At 43.7% G+C, this 21,554-nt stretch overlaps 2 protein-coding genes across 3 annotated transcripts; both read left to right on the top strand.

Moving 5' to 3' along the window:
• The first annotated feature begins 4,260 nt into the window (after positions 1-4,260).
• Positions 4,261-15,386, top strand: LOC311321778 (uncharacterized protein). 2 transcript variants are annotated; one of them, XM_084453790.1, is made up of 15 exons: positions 4,261-4,320; positions 4,525-4,555; positions 7,672-7,753; positions 7,950-8,045; positions 8,152-8,343; positions 8,448-8,647; positions 9,706-9,787; positions 9,984-10,094; positions 10,186-10,377; positions 11,699-11,898; positions 12,957-13,038; positions 13,437-13,628; positions 13,733-13,932; positions 14,919-15,012; positions 15,128-15,386. In XM_084453790.1, the coding sequence occupies exons 2-15, from the start codon at positions 4,544-4,546 to the stop codon at positions 15,214-15,216; spliced, it is 1,824 nt and encodes a 607-aa protein (XP_084309916.1). In that variant the 5' UTR covers positions 4,261-4,320; positions 4,525-4,543; the 3' UTR covers positions 15,217-15,386. The 2 variants fall into 2 exon arrangements, with proteins under 2 accessions (XP_084309916.1, XP_084309915.1); XM_084453789.1 differs by having other exon boundaries at positions 4,288-4,555.
• Positions 15,387-16,545: 1,159 nt separating this feature from the next.
• On the top strand, positions 16,546-21,375 carry LOC311321636 (uncharacterized protein). Its single transcript, XM_084453638.1, has 9 exons — positions 16,546-16,668; positions 17,263-17,347; positions 17,566-17,726; positions 19,491-19,560; positions 19,854-19,994; positions 20,117-20,359; positions 20,493-20,588; positions 20,699-20,884; positions 21,135-21,375. Exons 1-9 carry the CDS (start codon positions 16,657-16,659, stop codon positions 21,338-21,340), a joined length of 1,200 nt encoding a protein of 399 aa, XP_084309764.1. The 5' UTR covers positions 16,546-16,656; the 3' UTR covers positions 21,341-21,375.
• Positions 21,376-21,554: the final 179 nt, after the last annotated feature.

The raw sequence follows: 21,554 nt of genomic DNA, 5'->3' as shown, positions 1-21,554 counted from the left end.
CCTAGTACTGTCACCTCACAGCAAGAAGGTCTCTGGTGACGACGGACAGGAGCACTTGTTGGTCCTCGGGCGCAGCCCATGGGGGAGGGGGGTATTGAGATTTGCTTTGAAAGGTGAATGATGTTTTGCACATAGTAAATAGCCCTAAAGGTTTATTTGAAAGACTTTGAAGATGCCTGATATTCCCCTAGAATGAGAGTCAGCCCAAACCCAGCTACACAGTCCTCCTGACCTATTTTATAGCAATGATAAACATTGAGAGAAATCATAGTATTTTGTTGAGGTAATCTGTCATGGTAGCAGTAGCAGGTATTGTATTCAGGGTGAGCATGATGATCAAAGGCCTCTGCCTTCCTCCTGACGTGGTGTTCTCACACTAAGAGGCTTAATGCGTGTTAAGAGGAACTGGGCGGGGTTCTAGAGCCCCTCCAGTCACCGGTCGACTTCAGCGTGGTCACGATCGGATGGAATACACAACAGAGGAGCGTTCTGAAACTGCTGGTTGGCATTCCATTCAACACACCCATGAGATGAATTCACGACGGTGTCCCCAATGTTTGAGACTGCCCATCTCTCTCTCTCTCTCTCTCTCTTCTTCTCCCTCTCTCACACACAGTGTTGACAGTTGATTGTGTGAGCACCTGTTGACCTTCTATTAGAGCCTGGCTTGGTGACTGTAGGAGAATGTACTGTAGGAGTAGCACTGCTGTTCAGATGATACAAAAACAGTTTTCAGTTCTGATTTCAGTCAAAGGCCTGGGGAATGCTTTTCTCATCAGCTTATGAAACTGCAGCTGCAGGCTACCAGAACAAACAGACAACATTTGCATTTTCTGGAATGAAATATTTCAAAAGGTTCATTCTTCATTTTCCTGAGAGCATCAGGAAAACAGATTTTTAATTCTGTAGCTAGCTGCATATCAATGGTTTAAACAAACAGGGCACACTGGGGAGTTACAATATGGCACTAATCACTATTCTCCTTCAAAAACATACAATATTTTTAAACACCAGGGCAACCAGTTATTCATCTGTTTCAGTCGTATCTTTGTAACCACGCTGTTAGATTCAGCTGTGTATGTGTGTGTGTGCATGATCCCTCCCCAGAAGGCTGCAGTTTAATAAAAAGGTGTCACATTAATTCTGACAAATTCAAGCGGTCCAGGTTTCAAATAAAGCTGTCAAATTTGTATCCAGTGACTTGGTGGCGCCGTCTTTTTTAGATTAATTTCATTAATAACCTTTATAGATGCATAGTGGGAGAGCTGCAGGAGCTCTGGTAGAGCAGTGTGTATGTCCTGATAGAGCTCTGGTAGAGCAGTGTGTATGTCCTGATAGAGCTCTGGTAGAGCAGTGTGTATGTCCTGATAGAGCTCTGGTAGAGCAGTGTGTATGTCCTGATAGAGCTCTGGTAAAGCAGTGTGTATGTCCTGATAGAGCTCTGGTAGAGCAGTGTGTATGTCCTGATAGAGCTCTGGTAGAGCAGTGTGTATGTCCTGATAGAGCTCTGGTAGAGCAGTGTGTATGTCCTGATAGAGCTCTGGTAGAGCAGTGTGTATGTCCTGATAGAGCTCTGGTAGAGCAGTGTGTATGTCCTGATAGAGCTCTCTTTGACCTACTCTTCTCTGGCAGGAGACTGCGGTCCATCGGAACCGGTTCATGCACCACAAAAACAGCTTCTTTTCCACAGCCATCAGACTCAAAACAAGAGTCCCCCCGCCCCCTCCCCCCCACACACACACACAGACTCTATACCCCTTGCTCCACTTACACATGACCTCTGATTGTTCTACATATCTCAACAGCGCACACATTGCACACACTGTGTATACATCCCACTGCAATCTGCACACACACTGTAGGCTACAGTACATACACTCACCATACTCCATTCTGTAAATGTTATATAAATTGCCTTTGTGCCCCACCTTTTTAACAGTATATCATATTTTGTATATTGCACTGTATTTTGTATTGCATTTGCAGTGTCACGTCTTTGCACTGTCCTGTCCTGTCCTGCACCCTGTCCTACAGTATGTTGTCTCCAACAATGTATGCCATTACCCTAGACACATTCCTACTATGTGTGTGCCATATACATGGCCAAGGTACTTCTATCTGTAGGAGACCTATAGCGCCCTTTAGTTTTAGAGTGTGTGCTACAGTATGATGGTTATACTGTATACTGATTAATTGAGGAGTCTCTAGCTTAAAAATGGATCAAGTAGTGACAGAAAGTATCTCCCATAGACGACTAATCAATTTACAGGATTGCACACTGTAACAAGTCAAAGTATGAAGGAGAGCGTTTTGAGCATTAATGACACCTTAAAGAATGTGAGAGTATAGTAAACACATTTTCATGAACGTCCATGTGTTTTTGGGCTCCTTGAGCTTCCCTGGCATGGAACGTATAGGCATATGCAGTATGAAAAAGAAAGTACTCTCATTGTAACCCAGGTTTACTTATCATTTAAAGAGGATTAGGTCTATACTGCATCTTAAGTGGCTTTTAATGTTGGAGCTTAGCAAAGAAAAAAACAGGCCAGGTCCAGCCTGGCTTATATGTGCGTTGGCTGGCTTGTTTCTGTGGAGGACTGGTAGGACGGTAATGTCTGATAATTAAAGATGGGTCTTGTCACCTGGACACATCAGTTCCAATGCTTCCAATGCTAATCCAGCACAATGAGAGCGGGATAGCCAGTTAGCTCATGGGCTCACAACAACTAGCAGCAGCTTCCATAACATTAATGGTAGCGGTCAGTGGCTAAAACAGTTACACTGATGATAACATAAAGTCATCCCCACCGGGAACCCCGGTCTCCTGGGTGGGAGTCCAATGCTCTCACCACTACTCTACTTGTGCAGTGGAGATCGGTGGGTGGGTTTTGGTGTCCTTCTTCCAGTCCCCAGTGTGGGTTGGGGTTAGAATATGGATTGGGGTTGGGACAGGATCTGATCTATAAGGCAAGGGGTAAAGGTTGGAGTGAAAGGATGAACATGTGGAGGTTTGGGGTATAGTCCCATAAAGTCAACCCCATGGGGTCTTCAACCCCAGTCTCCAGAGTCCAATGCTCTCACCACTACTCTACTTGTGCAGTGTAGATCGGCGGGTTGATTTTGGTGTCCTTCTTGATTTTGGTGTGCTGGGACTACTACCTCTTGGGGTGCCAACAGAGAAATGCACGCCAACATTGTCCGCAGTAACGGAGGGAGGGAGGGAGGGAGGGAGGGAGGGAGTGATAACCGGACGAACGCTATACTAGGTGCGCTGGCTTACAGCCCCGCACAAAAAAGCATCAATACATTAAGCTCATTTCTCCATCACCACCTAAAGCTGTGCCAGTCAACAGTCAGTCTAATCACCGAAAATAAACCACATGTAGGCGTAGAACGACGTGCATCACATCCCATACAAAAATCAATTACTATAGGATTTGAAGTGTCCTACTATTGTAATGAGGACTGTCTGTCTATAATGCAGTAGCGAATGAATGAGTGAGTGAGTGAGTGAGTGAGTGAGTGAGTGAGTGAGTGAGTGAGTGAGTGAGTGAGTGAATGAATGAATGCTGCAATCCCAGAACCACTGGTTTACAGTAGCCTGCGCACATTAAATAGGCTAGGCTACCCAATGAGAATTATTCACTGCGATGATATTGGCTGAACCCTGGGAACACAGTGCCACCTACTGGCGAGTCTTGTGTTAGGCAGCTAGAGAGTGATGCATGGGGGATAGGGCTGGTTTATTTAACGACCCTCATGCATTCATATCCACGGAGTGAAGTCAGTAGTGATTCAGTGGAGGTGGTAGCCTATACGTTTGGACTAATGGGATGCAGCCCAAGTTATTCCCATGTGTGCGCAGATATGCTTCAACTTCAACTAGGCTACTGTATCATCTCTAACCGCTGAAATCACTCTAAACCATGGTGACTAATAGGCAGGACTTGTAGGCCTACTCGGTTTTTGGTTTTAGCCTTTGTATTGTATTCTTATTGTATTTGTACAGCACTTTGGTCAACGTGAGTTGTTTTTAAATGTGCTTTAGAAATAAATCTGATTGGATTTCGATTTAACTTACGGTAGGTCACTGTAAGAATTCATAGGCCTATTGAATAGCGACATCCTGCGGTTATAGGTCGTATGCCCCAGCTCACTAGGCTACAACGAACAAGTAAGCTTTCGTTTTGTGTCTGCGGTGATAGTGTCGACTGAACAAACCACTGCTGCTTTCACTTTCAGATTGATCAGGTGGTTTCTCGGAACTGGAGAAGACAGCAACACAATTTTATCCTGTAGGATTTTGGCAGCTCCATAACGGTAGGGCATACTGTATCGCGGGTGGAATTTAATGGAAATAATATTTACGGTTTTCGTCCATATAGCCTATCCTTAATAGTTTTGTTGACGAAATTGAAGTGCGTGGAATATGTTATCTACTGTACATGCTATCAGTTCAACTGAAATGATTGAGAGTTCAGAAATGGAACTGGAATGTGAACCTGTTTGTGAGCTTCCCTGCAGCTTCAGTGACAAAACAACTATGGAAACAGAGGTACAGTACCTGCCGTCTATCCAATTCAATTCATTTGCTCAAGTAGGGACAGTGTACATTGATTAACATTTTAAAACAAAAATGTAAATGCACTACAATTGCAGCCAAAAGGCTGATTGGTAGTCCCCCTGCCAGATGGTACAGGCTGTTCCCTAGTGTGAAAGAGTTACAGCTACAGTGCGTTTCAGTGCATTACAATAATAAGTTACGACAGTAGTTGAATACAATAATATACGGGAATAAAAAAAGGAAATAGGCTACAAAAAACATTATATTGCACACAATGTATTGCACAATGTGTTGCACAACAGCGACAAGTAAGTTACAGTCGCATTCTAATTACAAATTTATACATATACACATCGTTTATCACATTCATACATTCATCACATTCACACCTCACACATTAATCACACATACACATCATTCATCATCCAATTACACATTCAAAATACAGTGCAAAATGTCCTACTGTACGTGTGTGCAGGTTTGAGTGGACTTCAGCCATCCCTTCAAGTGGTTTTTAAAAGTGCTGAGTGTTGGGCTTTCCCTAATGTGAGGGTGTTCCAGAGATTACCACCTTTGACAGACAGGACCGTCTGCCCAAAGGTGGTGCGCCTGTGTGGGATGACACAGTCGCCTCTGTCTGTGGCTCTGGTGGTTCTGGATGTGGGGCCACAGTTTTTCTGCAGGCTCTCACTGGGCTACAATGGAAGTCATTGGGGGAGACGGGAAGCACATGGTGTAATCGTTCTAGTCTCAGTATGCTTTCCTGTGAAATGTATCACAATCCGAATATTTTTACTTGTTTGGCATGGTTTAGACATAAGCATTCCCCTGACACTTGTTTTCACTGCTCCCAAGAGGACTACTGTATGTGCAAGTCATGCCAAACACCTAAAACTATTCAGATTGCAATACATTTCACAGGAGAGCCACCCGATACAGTATGAATCAGCCGATTTATTTGAGAAAAATCAACGTAAATCAGCGGATTAGAATCGCACAGGAGGGTGCCTGCTGACCTGCTAGCAGTTTGACATATCTCTAATCATATCGGTGATACAAAATCCATAGAGGCGCGCGGGCAACGAGCATTGAGCAATTACCCCACTCGCCCGCGAGCCTCCAGTCGAACGTGCCTGTTCACTCCTGGGTCCAGTTTCGTAAATCAGCCTGATCCCTGTGTCCTTGTAGCTAGTAGCTAGCTGGTAGCTACTGTAGCTGACCCATGACCCCTGACGTTTGACCCCTGTGTCACGTGGATGGTGCTTGTGTACTAGTTAGCTAGTTCCGCTAGCTATTGCTAGAAGAAACAGGAATGAGTGAACTGACTGACATGATTAAAAGACAATGGGCCTCATTCACCAACGAAGTAAAGAAGTTCTTAAGAAGCATTTCTTCCTAAACTGTACTTACGTCATTTCTAAGAAAATTCTGGCATTCACCAATGGTTTCTCATCTGGGATTTGTTCTCAGCTAAGAACAGAATACACGAACACTGAATAGCAGTCGCAAGTAGGCCATTTGAGTGAAAATGTAGACTATGCAAAATTGGTGATTGGGTCTCAATTATACAGTTGGATGATATATGATTGAAATGCAATTATATTTGCATAATTCCCAAAAACGTGTCCTAATCATAACCATAATTTCCATTGTAAACGAATCACAATTGATGAAATGGTCATGGATTTGTTGGTATTATATGTAGGCCTATACAGCGAAATCTCATGGTGCTTTTGCAGAACGGTCAAAGAATTAAAACAAAACACAACACTCATTAATTTACACCAAAATCACAAATTATTAACACACAATCAAAATATTTTATCGACATCTTCAAGACTGATCAACACGAATAACAAGCAATTTGGAGCAAAATGATTTAAACAATGACATATCAGATATTCTGATAAACACATTTACAATGGAAATTATGGTTATGATTAGGACACGTTATTGGGAATTATGCAAATGTAATTGTATTTCAATGATATATCATCCAACTGTAGAATTAAGATGATCGCAATCACCAATTTTGCATAGTACATTTCTGCACTCAAATGGACTACTTGCGACTGCTATTCTGTGTTCGTATATTCTGTTCTTAGCTGAGAACAAATCCCAGATGAGAAACTATTGGTGAATGCCAGAATTGCCTTAGAAACAGTGCAAGTACAGTTGAAGAAGAAATGCTTCTTAAGAACTTCTTTACTTCGTTGGTGAATGAGGCCCAATGATTGGTCAGAAATGACACAGAATTAGTTTATCAGGGTCAATTATAAGGGTTTCAGTTTTTTCAGCATTCAACTGAATTAAGTTGTCAGTCATCCATTCCTTTATGGCACCCGGGCAGTCATCTAAAATAAACAATAAAGACTCCTCCTAAAAAAAGCACACTACCCCTTTAAACTCAAACCTCAGTAGCCAATAATAGTGTGTGGCGACCATGAAAAGCAGCCGTAAAGATGAGATAAGAGGAACTTTAATAATCCCTGGGGGGGTTGGATGATACAGCAGCGATAAGGTACAGAATATCAGAGAAAAAAATACATCAGAGTAAGGAGCAAGATTACAATATATGTAAAATATAGAATATAAATACATGAACTGCTCTGTTTTCCACCTCAGAGCGATGAACCTTCAGAGACTGATGATGTTCTCCATCTTCCACAACTCGTCATAAAGGGGATGGGAGGGGTTGTCTGGGATGGACCTGTGGACTAACCCTTTAAATAAAAGGGTTTATTAAAACAGTGTATCTAAGATAGACACGACACCAAACGCTCTCGAATACACACACTAGGAAGGGGAATAAGTAGACACTAGAGGGCGGGAGAGAGAACAGGACCGCGCAGACCCTCTTTAACCCCCCCCCCCCCCTTCTGCTGCCAACCAACCAAAACTCTGTCCCGCAGGGTCGCTACGATAGCCCGCCCACCTACACCATCGAATCGCTAGCTTTTCTGTGGCATAACTGGTTAAAACAGTGTGTATGAGAGTAGTCATATGCGTTGGCAGGTGAGGGTGGAAGCAGTACTGTTGAGCGACGCCGTGACACCTACTACAACAACAACACACACTGGACTAATCAACTAATCTGTTGTTTCCAGGGGGATAAACCTGGTGCTTCCATCGCAGGCCACAGTCAGCCCTCCACAGATGCTGAAGACATGACAAAAAACCTGATGAAAGGTGGGGTACCTTGAGATTATTGTGAAAAGCTCACCCATTCTTTCCAGCAGATCGGAGTGGCATTAGAGTCTCCCTGCTGTAGTCTGGGTATCTCTCTCTCTCTTGGAGAGGTGGATAGGGGGCATATACAGGTAGGCGACGTTTGTAATCATTATGACTCATTGGCTAATTGGCAACTTCAATGTGTGCTTTGTAGATGCCATTGAAGACATCCCAAAAGAAGGTGGAAGTGACTCTAAAGAAAATCTGATTCATATGCTTGAGAAGGCGGAGCCCTGGTTTATGGTTCATGGTGGTTCATTTATGGGTACTTCCTTTAGTATAGCTCAATCATGACATTATTGTTTATTTGTCCAGAGCATGTGTGAATCGCTCTAACATGCCTTTGTACTCTGTAGCCCCAAAGACGCTCTTCATTGTGATGGCTGGGGAGACTCTTGGCTCCCAACAGGAGATCGCTCAGCACCTCACTGCAGAAAAAAGCCTGACTGTGGTGAACTCACTTGAGAAGTGTGATGTCATCCTGGCTTTCTGTTCAATCGTCTCTCGTTCTGGGACTGACATCGAAGCGGCACTGAAGAGCATTCCTGGTATGTATTTAGCGAAACCTTTGTACAGTGAAACAATCTTAAGTTATTGTGTGTGTGTGGGTTGACAAATGAAAATAAACCAGATTCGCTCTATCTCCCTTCAGTTGGTAAACCAGTTATCCTGGTGATTCTGCATCACACCTTCAACCCAGACTACGCCGTACCTGACAGCAGCAGACATGTGACCAGACGTGATGTCGTCCTCACAGTGGACTGTCTGTTCCATGACTCCAAAGGGGGACTGCTGAAGTGTCCGCGCAATGACAATGCCATCAAGATGATTTCTACAGTGCTTGATCCTGAGGTCAATCTTTCTTCTGTTTCTCTCATTTTTATTTTGCTCATCACTTGCCAACTACAGGTATTTTGATTTTTTCTGAGTGTGGTTTTCAACTAAAATCAACTTCAATGGCTCTAGGTCTACAGAGCAAATTGTGGCAATGCTAGCCAGCTGACATCTAGCCAGCCCACTCTCACATTGGACTACTTAGCTAGAGAAATGTAGCTAGCTAAATTGCGTGTTAGAGTTAAAGGAGAATGCTCTTTTTCGACAACCTGGACCTTATTTACGGCATATTATAAGACATTTGACTCACCGAGATAACTTTGGTGTAATTCGGAGGCCTGTAGAAGAAATTTAAAATCTAGTGCGAGACAAGTATATCCATGTAATGGCGGCGGACGGGGCACCGAGAATACAGCTTCTAAAAAATTTATTTTCTGCCGCAAAATGGTTGTTCTCATCAATCTATTTTTATGAATCGCTAGTTGTGCTTCCATAGAGCGAGGGCTTGTTGTGGTTTTCACATGCCTCTGTAATATGATCTTTAGAAACGTCTTTAGAAACGAAATACAGCTTCCCCATTTGCTCCAGCACGCATGCGCACAGCTCGCAGACTGGCTATTCTCCGTCTGTAGGCTACACTCGCGGCTCACATTCTCTACGCTACGATCGGCTTCCATCATATTCTAAGTCATCTTCTATATCCTCAAAATCTGATAAATATTCAGCCATATTGCTCACAATATTCCAGGCACCAACAAGCCGATCGTAGCGTAGAGAATGTGAGGGTTTGTAACACTGTTGCAACACCTGCAGAGAGGGTTTTCCTGGTCAGTGATTATTTATGAATATTGTTTTATTTTTTGGCTTTTTCCGTCCCGCAGGGTCGCTACAATAGCCCGCCCAACTATACCATTGAATCGCTAGCTTTTCTGTGGCATAACTGGTTAAAACAGTGTGTATGAGAGTAGTCATATGCGTTGGCAGGTGAGGGTGGAAGCAGTACTGTCGAGCGACGCCGTGACACCTACTACAACAACAACACACACTGGACTAATCAACTAATCTGTTGTTTCCAGGGGGATAAACCTGGTGCTTCCATCGCAGGCCACAGTCAGCCCTCCACAGATGCTGAAGACATGACAAAAAACCTGATGAAAGGTGGGGTACCTTGAGATTATTGTGAAAAGCTCACCCATTCTTTCCAGCAGATCGGAGTGGCATTAGAGTCTCCCTGCTGTAGTCTGGGTATCTCTCTCTCTCTTGGAGAGGTGGATAGGGGGCATATACAGGTAGGCGACGTTTGTAATCATTATGACTCATTGGCTAATTGGCAACTTCAATGTTTGCTTTGTAGATGCCATTGAAGACATCCCAAAAGAAGGTGGAAGTGACTCTAAAGAAAATCTGATTAATATGCTTGAGAAGGCGGAGCCCTGGTTTATGGCCAAAGATGGTTCATTTATGGGTACTTCCTTTAGTATAGCTCAATCATGACATTATTGTTTATTTGTCCAGAGCATGTGTGAATCGCTCTAACATGCCTTTGTACTCTGTAGCCCCAAAGACGCTCTTCATTGTGATGGCTGGGGAGACTCTTGGCTCCCAACAGGAGATCGCTCAGCACCTCACTGCAGAAAAAAGCCTGACTGTGGTGAACTCACTTGAGAAGTGTGATGTCATCCTGGCTTTCTGTTCAATCGTCTCTCGTTCTGGGACTGACATCGAAGCGGCACTGAAGAGCATTCCTGGTATGTATTTAGCGAAACATTTGTACAGTGAAACAATCTTAAAGGGTTTTACATATGCTAATTTAACCTACCTTCTATCTCTACCTTTGGTCCCCGAAAATGTGTTCTATAATGTCCTTTGGTCTGAATAAACATGTATTTATTTATCAGGGCTATTTTAGTACCCCCCCCCCCACCCAGGCTGAATTGACTTGATTCAGAGTATGCTAATTATTTATTTAAATTAGTTCCCGCCAGGTAATTTTACCGCCCACTTTGCTGTTTTGAAAAGATGGCAGCTAATTTGGTTCCTTACGATTTTGACCCGCCTAGCGATCCAGAAAACGACAACCACCAGCCGTTAGGGTTAGGGTTGCCACCAGGTGCATCAATCAAATGCATCGATTCTATTGACAGGTGTCATTACAGCGATGCGTGTGCAATTTCGAAACAGGATGATCACGTTGCACAGAAAAAGGTCTATAGCTTACCAGCAACTTGTTGGCTAATGTACCCAAGCCTTTTTAGTTAAACCAGGAGGCTAAAATAGCAGTCGCATAGTCCTAACGTTATTACCAAAATAGCAAATAGGCGAGCCAACTGTAAACAATCTAAGTGCCTGTTAGAATAATACTAACGTTAGCGCGCCGGCTACAACAGCCACCATCCACACACACAAAGCACAACTCGTGGAGTTTGGTATTTTTGTACTTACAGTTTCAGCGTCTTCACGAACAGTTGGTATAGCATCGTTCCTTAGAAGCAGGAACTTTGCAAGTCCTTGTTCAAACTGGCCGAGATTTATGAACGATTCGCGAGTAAAGTGCGCAGCGCACACTAAGACTGATTTAGGAAGGGTTTCGGGAATATTACAATTATAAATAAAATTCAACCACTTATCTTTTCTTTCATCGTGTGGGAGGGAGTGGAGAGGCTTGTTTGTTAGAGAACATCGCACCGTTTACCAAATTTAATGTCCATCCTCGTAGGAGAGACTGGAGACGCGAGGCTAGGTAAATGATAAGGTGGCCTACGCAACAATCTAAATATGCTAATCAGGGGCGAAGTATGCAAATTCTCAAAAAACGTGAGGTCAGGGCCCCCACTTCCGGAAAATGAAGCAATTGATAGGAGGGGGGAGGGGGGGAAAGCGCTCACGGGCAATACAGAGAGAGCAGCGAGTGTTAGGAATTGGGACTGGGCATATCAGTAAGACTCTCAAAAACCGAAATGAGGGTGAAAAATACATTTTCGATTGAGTTTAGCATATGTGGAACCCTTTCAGTTATTGTGTGTGGTTTGACAAATGAAAATAAACCAGATTCACTCTATCTCCCTTCAGTTGGTAAACCGGTTATCCTGGTGATTCTGCATCACACCTTCAACCCAGACTACACCGTACCTGACAGCAGAAGACATGTGACCAGACGTGATGTCGTCCTCAAAGTGGACTGTCTGTTCCATGACTCCAAAGGGGGACTGCTGAAGTGTCCGCGCAATGACAATGCCATCAAGATGATTTCTACAGTGCTTGATCCTGAGGTCAATCTTTCTTCTGTTTCTCTCATTTTTATTTTGCTCATCACTTGCCAACTACAGGTATTTTGATTTTTTCTGAGTGTGGTTTTCAACTAAAATCAACTTCAATGGCTCTAGATCTACAGAGCAAGTTTTGGCAATGCTAGCCAGCTGACATCTAGCCAGCCCACTCTCACATTGGACTACTTAGCTAGAGACATGTAGCTAGCTAAATTGCGAGTTAGATTTAAAGGAGAATGCTCTTTTTCGACAACCTGGACCTTATTTACGGCATATTATAAGACGTTTGACTCACCGAGATAACTTTGGTGTAATTCGGAGGCCTGTAGAAGAAATTTAAAATCTAGCGCGAGCCAAGTATATCCATGTAATGGCGGCGGACGGGGCACCGAGAATACAGCTTCTAAAAAATTTATTTTCTGCCGCAAAATGGTTGTTCTCATCAATCTATTTTTATGAATCGCTAGTTGTGCTTCCATAGAGCGAGGGCTTGTTGTGGTTTTCACATGCCTCTGTAATATGATCTTTAGAAACGTCTTTAGAAACGAAATACAGCTTCCCCATTTGCTCCAGCACGCATGCGCACAGCTCGCAGACTGGCTATTCTCCGTCTGTAGGCTACACTCGCGGCTCACATTCTCTACGCTACGATCGGCTTCCATCATATTCTAAGTCATCTTCTATATCCTCAAAATCTGATAAATATTCAGCCATATTGCTCACAATATTCCAGGCACCAACAAGCCGATCGTAGCGTAGAGAATGTGAGGGTTTGTAACACTGTTGCAACACCTGCAGAGAGGGTTTTCCTGGTCAGTGATTATGTATGAATATTGTTTTATATTTTGGCTTTTTCCGTCCCGCAGGGTCGCTACAATAGCCCGCCCAACTACACCATCGAATCGCTAGCTTTTCTGTGGCATAACTGGTTAAAACAGTGTGTATGAGAGTAGTCCTATGCGTTGGCAGGTGAGGGTGGAAGCAGTACTGTCGAGCGACGCCGTGACACCTACTACAACAACAACACACACTGGACTAATCAACTAATCTGTTGTTTCCAGGGGGATAAACCTGGTGCTTCCATCGCAGGCCACAGTCAGCCCTCCACAGATGCTGAAGAAATGACAAAACACCTGATGAAAGGTGGGGTACCTTGAGATTATTGTGAAAAGCTCACCCATTCTTTCCAGCAGATCGGAGTGGCATTAGAGTCTCCCTGCTGTAGTCTGGGTATCTCTCTCTCTCTTGGAGAGGTGGATAGGGGGCATATACAGTTAGGCGGCGTTTGTAATCATTATGACTCATTGGCTAATTGGCAACTTCAATGTGTGCTTTGTTGATGCCATTGAAGACATCCCAAAAGAAGGTGGAAGTGACTCTAAAGAAAATCAGATTCATAAGCTTGAGAAGGCGGAGCCCTGGTTTATGGTTTATGGTGGTTCATTTATGGGTACTTCCTTTAGTATAGCTCAATCATGACATTATTGTTTATTTGTCCAGAGCATGTGTGAATCGCTCTAACATGCCTTTGTACTCTGTAGCCCCAAAGACGCTCTTCATTGTGATGGCTGGGGAGACTCTTGGCTCCCACCAGGAGATCGCTTGGCACCTCACTGCAGAAAAAAGCCTGACTGTGGTGAACTCACTTGAGAAGTGTGATGTCATCCTGGCTTTCTGTCCAATCGTCTCTCGTTCTGGGACTGACATCGAAGAGGCACAGAAGAGCATTCCTGGTATGTATTTAGCGAAACCTTTGTACAGTGAAACAATCTTAAGTTATTGTGTGTGTGTGGGTTGACAAATGAAAATAAACCAGATTCGCTCTATCTCCCTTCAGTTGGTAAACCAGTTATCCTGGTGATTCTGCATCACACCTTCAACCCAGACTACACCGTACCTGACATCAGCAGACATGTGACCAGACGTGATGTCGTCCTCACAGTGGACTGTCTGTTCCATGACTCCAAAGGGGGACTGCTGAAGTGTCCACGCAATGACAATGCCATCAAGATGATTTCTACAGTGCTTGATCCTAAGGTCAATCGTTCTTATGTTTCTCTCATTGTTATTTTGCTCATCACTTGCCAACTACTAAAATCAACTTCAATGGCTCTACAGAGCAAGTTGTGGCAATGCTAGCCAGCTGACATCTAGCCAGCCCACTCTCACATTGGACTACTTAGCTAGAGAAATGTAGCTAGCTAAATTGCGAGTTAGAGTTAAAGGAGAATGCTCTTTTTCAACAACCTGTACCTTATTTACAGCATATTATAAGACATTTGACTCACCGAGATAACTTTGGTGTAATTCAGAGGCCTGTCGAAGAAATTTAAGATCCAGCGCGAGCCAAGTATGTAGGCTTCACTTGCGGCTCACATTCTCTACGCTACGATCGGCTTCCATCATATTCTAAGTCATCTTCTATATCCTCAAAATCTGATAAATATTCAGCCATATTGCACACAATATTCCAGGCACCAACAAGTCGATCGTAGCGTAGAGAATGTGAGCCGCGATTGTAGCCTACAGACGGAGAATAGCCAGTCTGCACGCTGTGCGCATGCGTGCTGGAGCAAGTGGGGAAGCTGTATTACGTTTCTAGATACGTTTCTAAAGATCATATTACAGATGCATGTGAAAACCACAACAAGCCCTCGCTCTATGGAAGCACAACTAGCGATTCAGAAAAATAGATTGATGAAAACAACCGTTTCGCGGCAGAAAATAAATTTTGTAGAAGCTGCATTCTCGGTGCCCTGTCCGCCGCCATTAGCCTACATGGATATACTTGGCTCGCGCTGGATTTTAAATTTCTTCTACAGGCCTCTGAATTACACCAAAGTTATCTCGGTGAAAAAAGGTCCAGGTTGTCGAGAAAGACCATGCTCCTTTAAAGCCTAAGAGCATTTGATGCAAAAAGTCTGAGTAGGGTTTGTAACACTGTTGCAACACCTGCAGAGAGGGTTTTCCTGGTCAGTGATTATTAATGAATATTGTTTTATTTTTTGGCTTTTTCTTTACAGATCAGCAGTCAAGGCAAGCTAGATCAATTAATGTCATGGGCACGTTCAGGTGCGTCGCGGCTGCTGTCAAAAATACCATCCATTTCAAGTGCAGGTAGGTAGCCTACCTTAATTCATCAATATCACCCTGTTCAAATCGTTTGACCATTGTTGCCCATTGACATTTGTGTTTGTCACAATCTGCTGATGCTAAATGTGTGATTCCCCAGAGCCTGTACAGCGGCTGACGGATGGACAGCAAGGTCGGCAAGACGAGGCTTCCGCTGCACACCCCAAGTCCTCAGGACAGGAAGTGTGAGATTGCGGGTCAATGGCCGGATGGTTGAGGCAAAAGTTGTGATAACCGATAAGATACCAAGATGAATCAAAGATCAGGCTACATCATTATTGAACTAACCCATATCACAAATTGGTGTGGCAGTTGGTATGTTATCATGTGTATCAGTTATCTTTAGCTTAGTCATTAAGTGTAGGCAATTGTTTAGTTTATTAGAACAAACTGCTGTGGTCAGGATATGTCTCTATGAAACTGAAGTAGTAGTGTGAATACTTTATAAGCTAGAATTCATAGGTCATCTGGAGCCATAATAAAAAGACAAACTGACGTTGTCTAGTCTTGGTTTGCTCGTCGCCTACAGTGTACGCCCCTAAGGGCTGCCCCAAGGCAATGCCATATGAATATGCCCTACACCAATTATGTAGACTATGATTTTATGACCACAAAACAACTGAAATTGACTAAGCACAATCTGTTCTTCGGATATGTTGATTTAAAAATATATATATATTTGAATGGATTCTTCATAAGAGTGAGTAAAGGCACAATCACAAAATCTACAGATGTTCAACCACTGGTAGGCTATTATTTTGACACCTCCACTCTGATTTTGTTTTCTAATTTCAATGGATCGTATAGTGGATGTGTCAGTGTTGCTCGTCAGTATCTCTTTCAACGCCAGTCCCATGAGAGTTCTTTACGCTAACTACGTTATATAGGCCTATATATAATTACTGCATGCTGCAGATCTCTATTAATGTAATATACGGAGCGCAGCGATTCAACGTAATATTTGAGTCTGGAGAGAGACTAGCCTACTTCCAACCTCACTTGATCACGCTGGGTTCTTTGGCCTCTGACTTAAACTTAGTGAGAAGGTGATATGGTGGACACATCCATGGGCTGCAAAGTTTGACGAGACCGAAAGCCTGGAGTGACATTTTTTAACTTTAGCCTCAAGACCACCCCCCCCCCCCTTCGAGACGGCGCAAAGGACGACTAGGAGGCGAGAGTAGCGTTCGTTCAAGTAATTTCAAAATAAGGGTCCTATGAACATTGAACTGATAGTATTTAGGGTTTGGTCATTTCTTCGCGTGAGAATAGGCTGAAATGCGTGTCTCACTTGGCAGCCCTGTTAATATGAAGCCTCTATAACCGAGTGAGAGTGTCCAATCGAATATGGTCCTCCGCAAACTGCCCCCTCCCTTTAACGTTTCAACGGAAAACGAAACCGAAACATAATTGCCTCATGGCTGAATAACAAAAAATAGCAAAATATCTCAACTCTTGCTTCTTGTTCAACATAAGCGTTGAACGTCTGAACAACTTTTCAGACGATTTTTGCAAAAGGGATCATTCGCCTGTGTAGTTTGGTTTAATTATTGACAGCAGTCTCGAGTGATCTACACTGTTAGGCTGTAGCCTATAGGCTATATTTTCGCATAGACCTACATCCGGACCATGAACGCTCAGGTAGGCCAACTATGAAATGTCTTCTGTATAGGCTATTTTAGTAAGGAATCGTTTGATCTGAAGTTATTAAATCTGCAGTCGGGAACAACGAAAGATGAAAAATGAACAACGAAAAAATGACTTGAAAATTACCAAGAGTAGGCAACTGGTCAGAATTTGATAAGCAAAACAAATGCGTGTCAAATGACACGAGTTTAGACACAATAACGGAATGCAGTGCAATTAAGGAATTGATTAACTGGATGATTACTGGATTGATGAACAGAACGAATGGTTGAAAATAAATGAATGAATAAATTAGCTGATAAATTGCGTTCAGGCAGGAGACTCTGGGTGGTTCTCTGCCGGGTTTCCCGGAACTCGGTCAGCAGACCCCCGCATGCAGACAGAGGAGCTCCAGAGCAGAGGAGGAGCTGGATAGCAGACAGAGGAGGTGCAGTGCAGAGGAGCTGGGGTGGGAATGGGATGCGCAAGCAGAGGCGCTAGGGCGAAGAGGAAAGGTGCTTATTTATTCTGCTGTGTGTTCATTGACAGGAAGCCAGTGTAGGCACGGGGGTGGTATCAGGTTTGTGTTAATGTCTCTCTCCCTGTTAGTCAAGTAGTGTTGCAGCTGCCTCTGGGCCAAGATTGAGAGAGATAATCCGCAGGATTTCTGAGGAGGCAGCAGCTGCTCTTCAAGGTAAGTTGCCCAGTACGGTCCTAAAGGGAATTAGGTGAATTTGTTATTTGAGTTTAAATTCTTAATTAACTGAAACTGAATGGCCCCCCAGCTTTGGTATATGAGCAGGGTACAGTGCTTGCTGCCGCACCCCCTTCCCTTGCTGAACACATGTGCCTGCCCCCTCTGTTGAACACGTGTGCATCTGGGTTGTCAGTGTGCTGTTATCTGTGCATTAGAGGCAGGGATCACAGAGGATGCAGACATCCGGCTGTTGACCCGAGAGGATCTGAGCGAACTCCTTCCAGGCATCAAGAACTTCAAAGAGAGGAACAGAATCGGTGAACTGATCACCAACTCCAGACACGGTGGCACACAGGCCAGGGACCTCCTCCCAAAGGTCAGTTCAAGTGATTACAACCACCATACCTTTTCGGTGGCGTAGCTGACTGAAAAGGGCACCGTCACGCTAGTTTCAGTTGATATTATTTGGATTAAATGCTTAAATTCTGTGTGGGCCTTTTTAAAGTCACCGTCAATGTAGCTGTTTCCCTACACGGAAGACGGAATCGCGGAAATTGCAGTAAAACCTAAAAGGGCAAACGTGTCCAGTGATGTCATTTCATAAACACCACTTAAAATCACAGAAAAACTTCAAAGGGCAATGAAATCAAAATCAGAATCAGGTTTATTAAGCCAGGTACTGTAGCTTTTCACTCATAGGCCTAGAAATTTGACAGGTGGTCATGTGTTGGCAAGTCAGAGGACCCAAGATTCAGCCCAGTGTGGGGTAAGTGGAGGTCGAAGCAATACTGACGAGCGACGCAGTGACAGCTGACACCTACAGTATGACCAACAATGATGCCGGTAACGCATTACTTAGTAAAGCGTTACTCAGTAATGCGTTACTCTAAACTGACTACTTTTTTCAGTAAGAAGTAATCTAACACATTAATATTTCCAAACCAGTAATCATATTAAAGTTACTTATCCCCAAGTGACTGTGCATTACTGCGTTACTACCTCCTATAACGTAGAATGCTGTATTTTTTTTTATCATTATTTTTTAACATTTTCAATAGTAAAGTAGAAAGTTTTCTTTTGTGCTTTTTTCTGTCTTGGAGAGTGACATCACAAGTTCAGCACGAGGTTCCAGAAAACACTCACGTGCATCAGCATGCGGTTTCTCAGACAATAGTAAACAACCAGAGAACCGGCAAACATGAAGCGAGGTGAAGGATATGCGTTCAATAGTTGGAAATATAGCCATTATTTTGAGTTCGTCTCAAGTAAGGATGATAAGAACATTAATGTTCGCTGTACACTCTAACTCTGCGCTGGAAAGGAAATACTGTCCAGCTTCAAGAACACTACCTCAAATCGAAAGAAGAATTTGGAAACGCAGCACAGCAATGTCATGCTGATAGAAAAAGTCTTGCCAGGGGCCAAGAGAGCCTCTGCCTCGACTGCAGGAGGTCCCCCGACCAAACAACTAAAGCTGAACTTCGGTGGCGGTGCAAACCAGTAAGTGGGGCAGAATTGAAGAAGTTGGTCGGGCTGTTAAGTGTTACTGACTCAAAAGTAAAGTCTTGTTAAATGTTACTGATACTACACTATGGTGTGACTCTGTTCCATGTTCATGAATAGTGCAATGCAAAAAAAAAAAAGTATGTAATGTATGTCTATGGCATCTGGAAGGCCTGCAGTCATCTTGGAGAGGGTGTCTTTAGCAGCCAGGGTATGCATCAGGATAGTGTGGGTAGTAAAATCCCATAAGGACAGTCATTTGATTTAGTGTTTTTGAAACTTCTATTTGACTATTCTTGTCGTCCTTAGTTGACACAAACTCAAACTATAAAAAGTAACTAATAAAGTAACTAGTAATCTAACTTAGTTACTTTTAAAATCAAGTAATCACTAAAGTAACGCAATTACTTTTTAAAGGAGTAATCAGTAATCAGATTACTCTTTCAAGGTAACTGCGGCAACACTGATGACCACCTTCAAACGGCCAATAGAAAACCACCGTCTAGCATTGGAATCAAGAGATTTAGCGTTTTGGCACCCCCTAACGTCTGAGTAGCACTCCTGCATTCTGTCCTCGGATGACATGGCATGGCAATGACAGTTTGTCCTTTGATCAATTGGTCTTTCTCCATTGCAGGGAAAAGATGTGAACATTGAGACAGTCATTAAGAATCTGGAGGCATTTATTCCAAGTGATGTGTTCAGCGGTGAGTCTGTTTAACATTGAAAAGCTTTTTACACCACTGGGCAATTACCTCAGAAAGTCAGGCACCCCATACAGTAAGGCTACTATACAGCACACTTTGTCCCACTGGTTATGATTGATTGATTGATTGATTGATTACCTGGACATGTGAAGCCAGATGTTGTTTCAAACAGCTTGTGTGATGAGTAGCTCTGTCTGTGACTGAAAAAGCCCATCACCAGGGAATAGATATTTGATCTAGTGGAACATGTTTTAGGCTAGATCCCTAACCTAACCCCCCCCCCCCCCCCCCAGCTGCCCTGAGTCCTGGGGGAGCCCTGAGCGACTACCTGCCCCTGCTCAAAGAGCTGAGACACCAGCTGGTGGGTGTCCAGTTCTTCCTCCAGCAACACATAGACCTGTTGGAGACACACACCTGTGGAGAGACCACCACTGGTGAGAACAGTAGGACCCCTTACCTTAAACAGATGGCACAAAAAACACTTTTTTCATTAGACAAGTGGGGTGGACGAGAGCCTCAGTTTGTCTTGTTGTGTGTGTGTGTGTGTGTGTTCTAGCACCATCTCTTGCTGCTGTAGCTGGACCCTCTGGACCAGGACCAGGTTCTTCTGACCAGCCGTCCTCACCTAGTACTCACCCAGACCCTCCTGATCAAATCAGCACGCTCGCAGAGGCTTCGTTGGGATTCAAGATTAGGTTTCCTTTTTGGAACTCACGAGATGGAGGTGCTGGATCTGAAGGACCGAAGAAGCAATTGAGGAACGAGAAGAACGAGAAGAAAGAGAAGAAAGAAGCATTAGGTAAGACGTCTGAAACGTCTTCGCTATAACTCAGTGAATGGAAAATGAAACAAGACGTATGGAGAGTCATGATGCAGAAATGTAGGTGTCCTTTTGGTATTGCGTGCGTGAAGTTAAGTCTCCCGGTGTGTAGGAGCAGCGTCTCGGCCTTCAGGAGGTGAAGATGACAGGTATGAAGCAGCGAACAAGCGACCGAGCAGCGTGCCTAAGAAGCCGAAACGCCCAGCAGGTGAGACTTGAGGGATGTTTTTGCTACAGCCCTGAATGGTCAGTATGGAATGTTGGGATGCAGGAATGTGGGTGTAACTATTGACGTTGTGTGTGTGTGTCTGTGTGTAGTTAGGGTCCATTTCCTGGTGTGTGGGAAGACCCTGGACCAGCACATCACTCTGATGGGTCAAGTCGCTGAAGCGGGGGTGGAGCTACATCAGACCAGCCAACAGGACTGCCACGTCATCGTCGTCTTCTGTACAATCAGCTCGCGTGTTGGGACGGACGTCGGAGCTGCGAAGTCCAAAACTCCAGGTAAGAACACAAGCTTAGGAAACTTCAGCAAACTATTAGTAAACCTAGAGTACATATTAACATTAGAAAACTATATTGAACCCATTAACATTAAATAACTATATTGAACCTATTCATAAAAAACGAGTTAACATGTCTTGTAGAAGTTACATCTCCCCAAACGTAGGGTGCTGGTAGACTGTAAGTCCTGTTGCTCATTCAGTAAGCCTGACATTGCCCACTGAGCATACCATCTTCTTACTCTTAACAGGTGGCAAAGATGTCATACTGGTCATGATGCATCACACGTTCGACCAGGACTATGTGACCAATCAGAGAGCAGGAGTTGAGTGGCCCGAGGTCAAACAGGAAGTCAACGTTCTCTTCCATGACTCGCAAGGGCTCCTGCGGTGTCAGAGCAACACTAATGCAGTACAGAGGATCTATGACACTCTGCTGAAATACGCACACCAGTAAAGATCATGAAGAGCTCCATGCTGGCAAGCTTAATCACAAACTAGACTGAAATGTCAGCAACAGATCTTGATTCAATTGCTTAAAATTTTGTGTCGAAATGTCTTCTCAGCTTTGGATGAGGTAGGTAGTTACTGTACCTCCTGCATCTCTGCTGACAATCTGTAAAGAGACTTTATATATAAAGTTATAAATAAATATTGAAATGTTGAGTCAC

Source organism: Borostomias antarcticus (assembly GCF_949987555.1).
Source record: "Borostomias antarcticus genome assembly, chromosome: 19".
Lineage (NCBI taxonomy): Eukaryota > Metazoa > Chordata > Actinopteri > Stomiiformes > Stomiidae > Borostomias > Borostomias antarcticus.
Note: the sequence above shows the minus strand (reverse complement) of the source record. Positions and strands in the feature narration are given on the sequence as shown.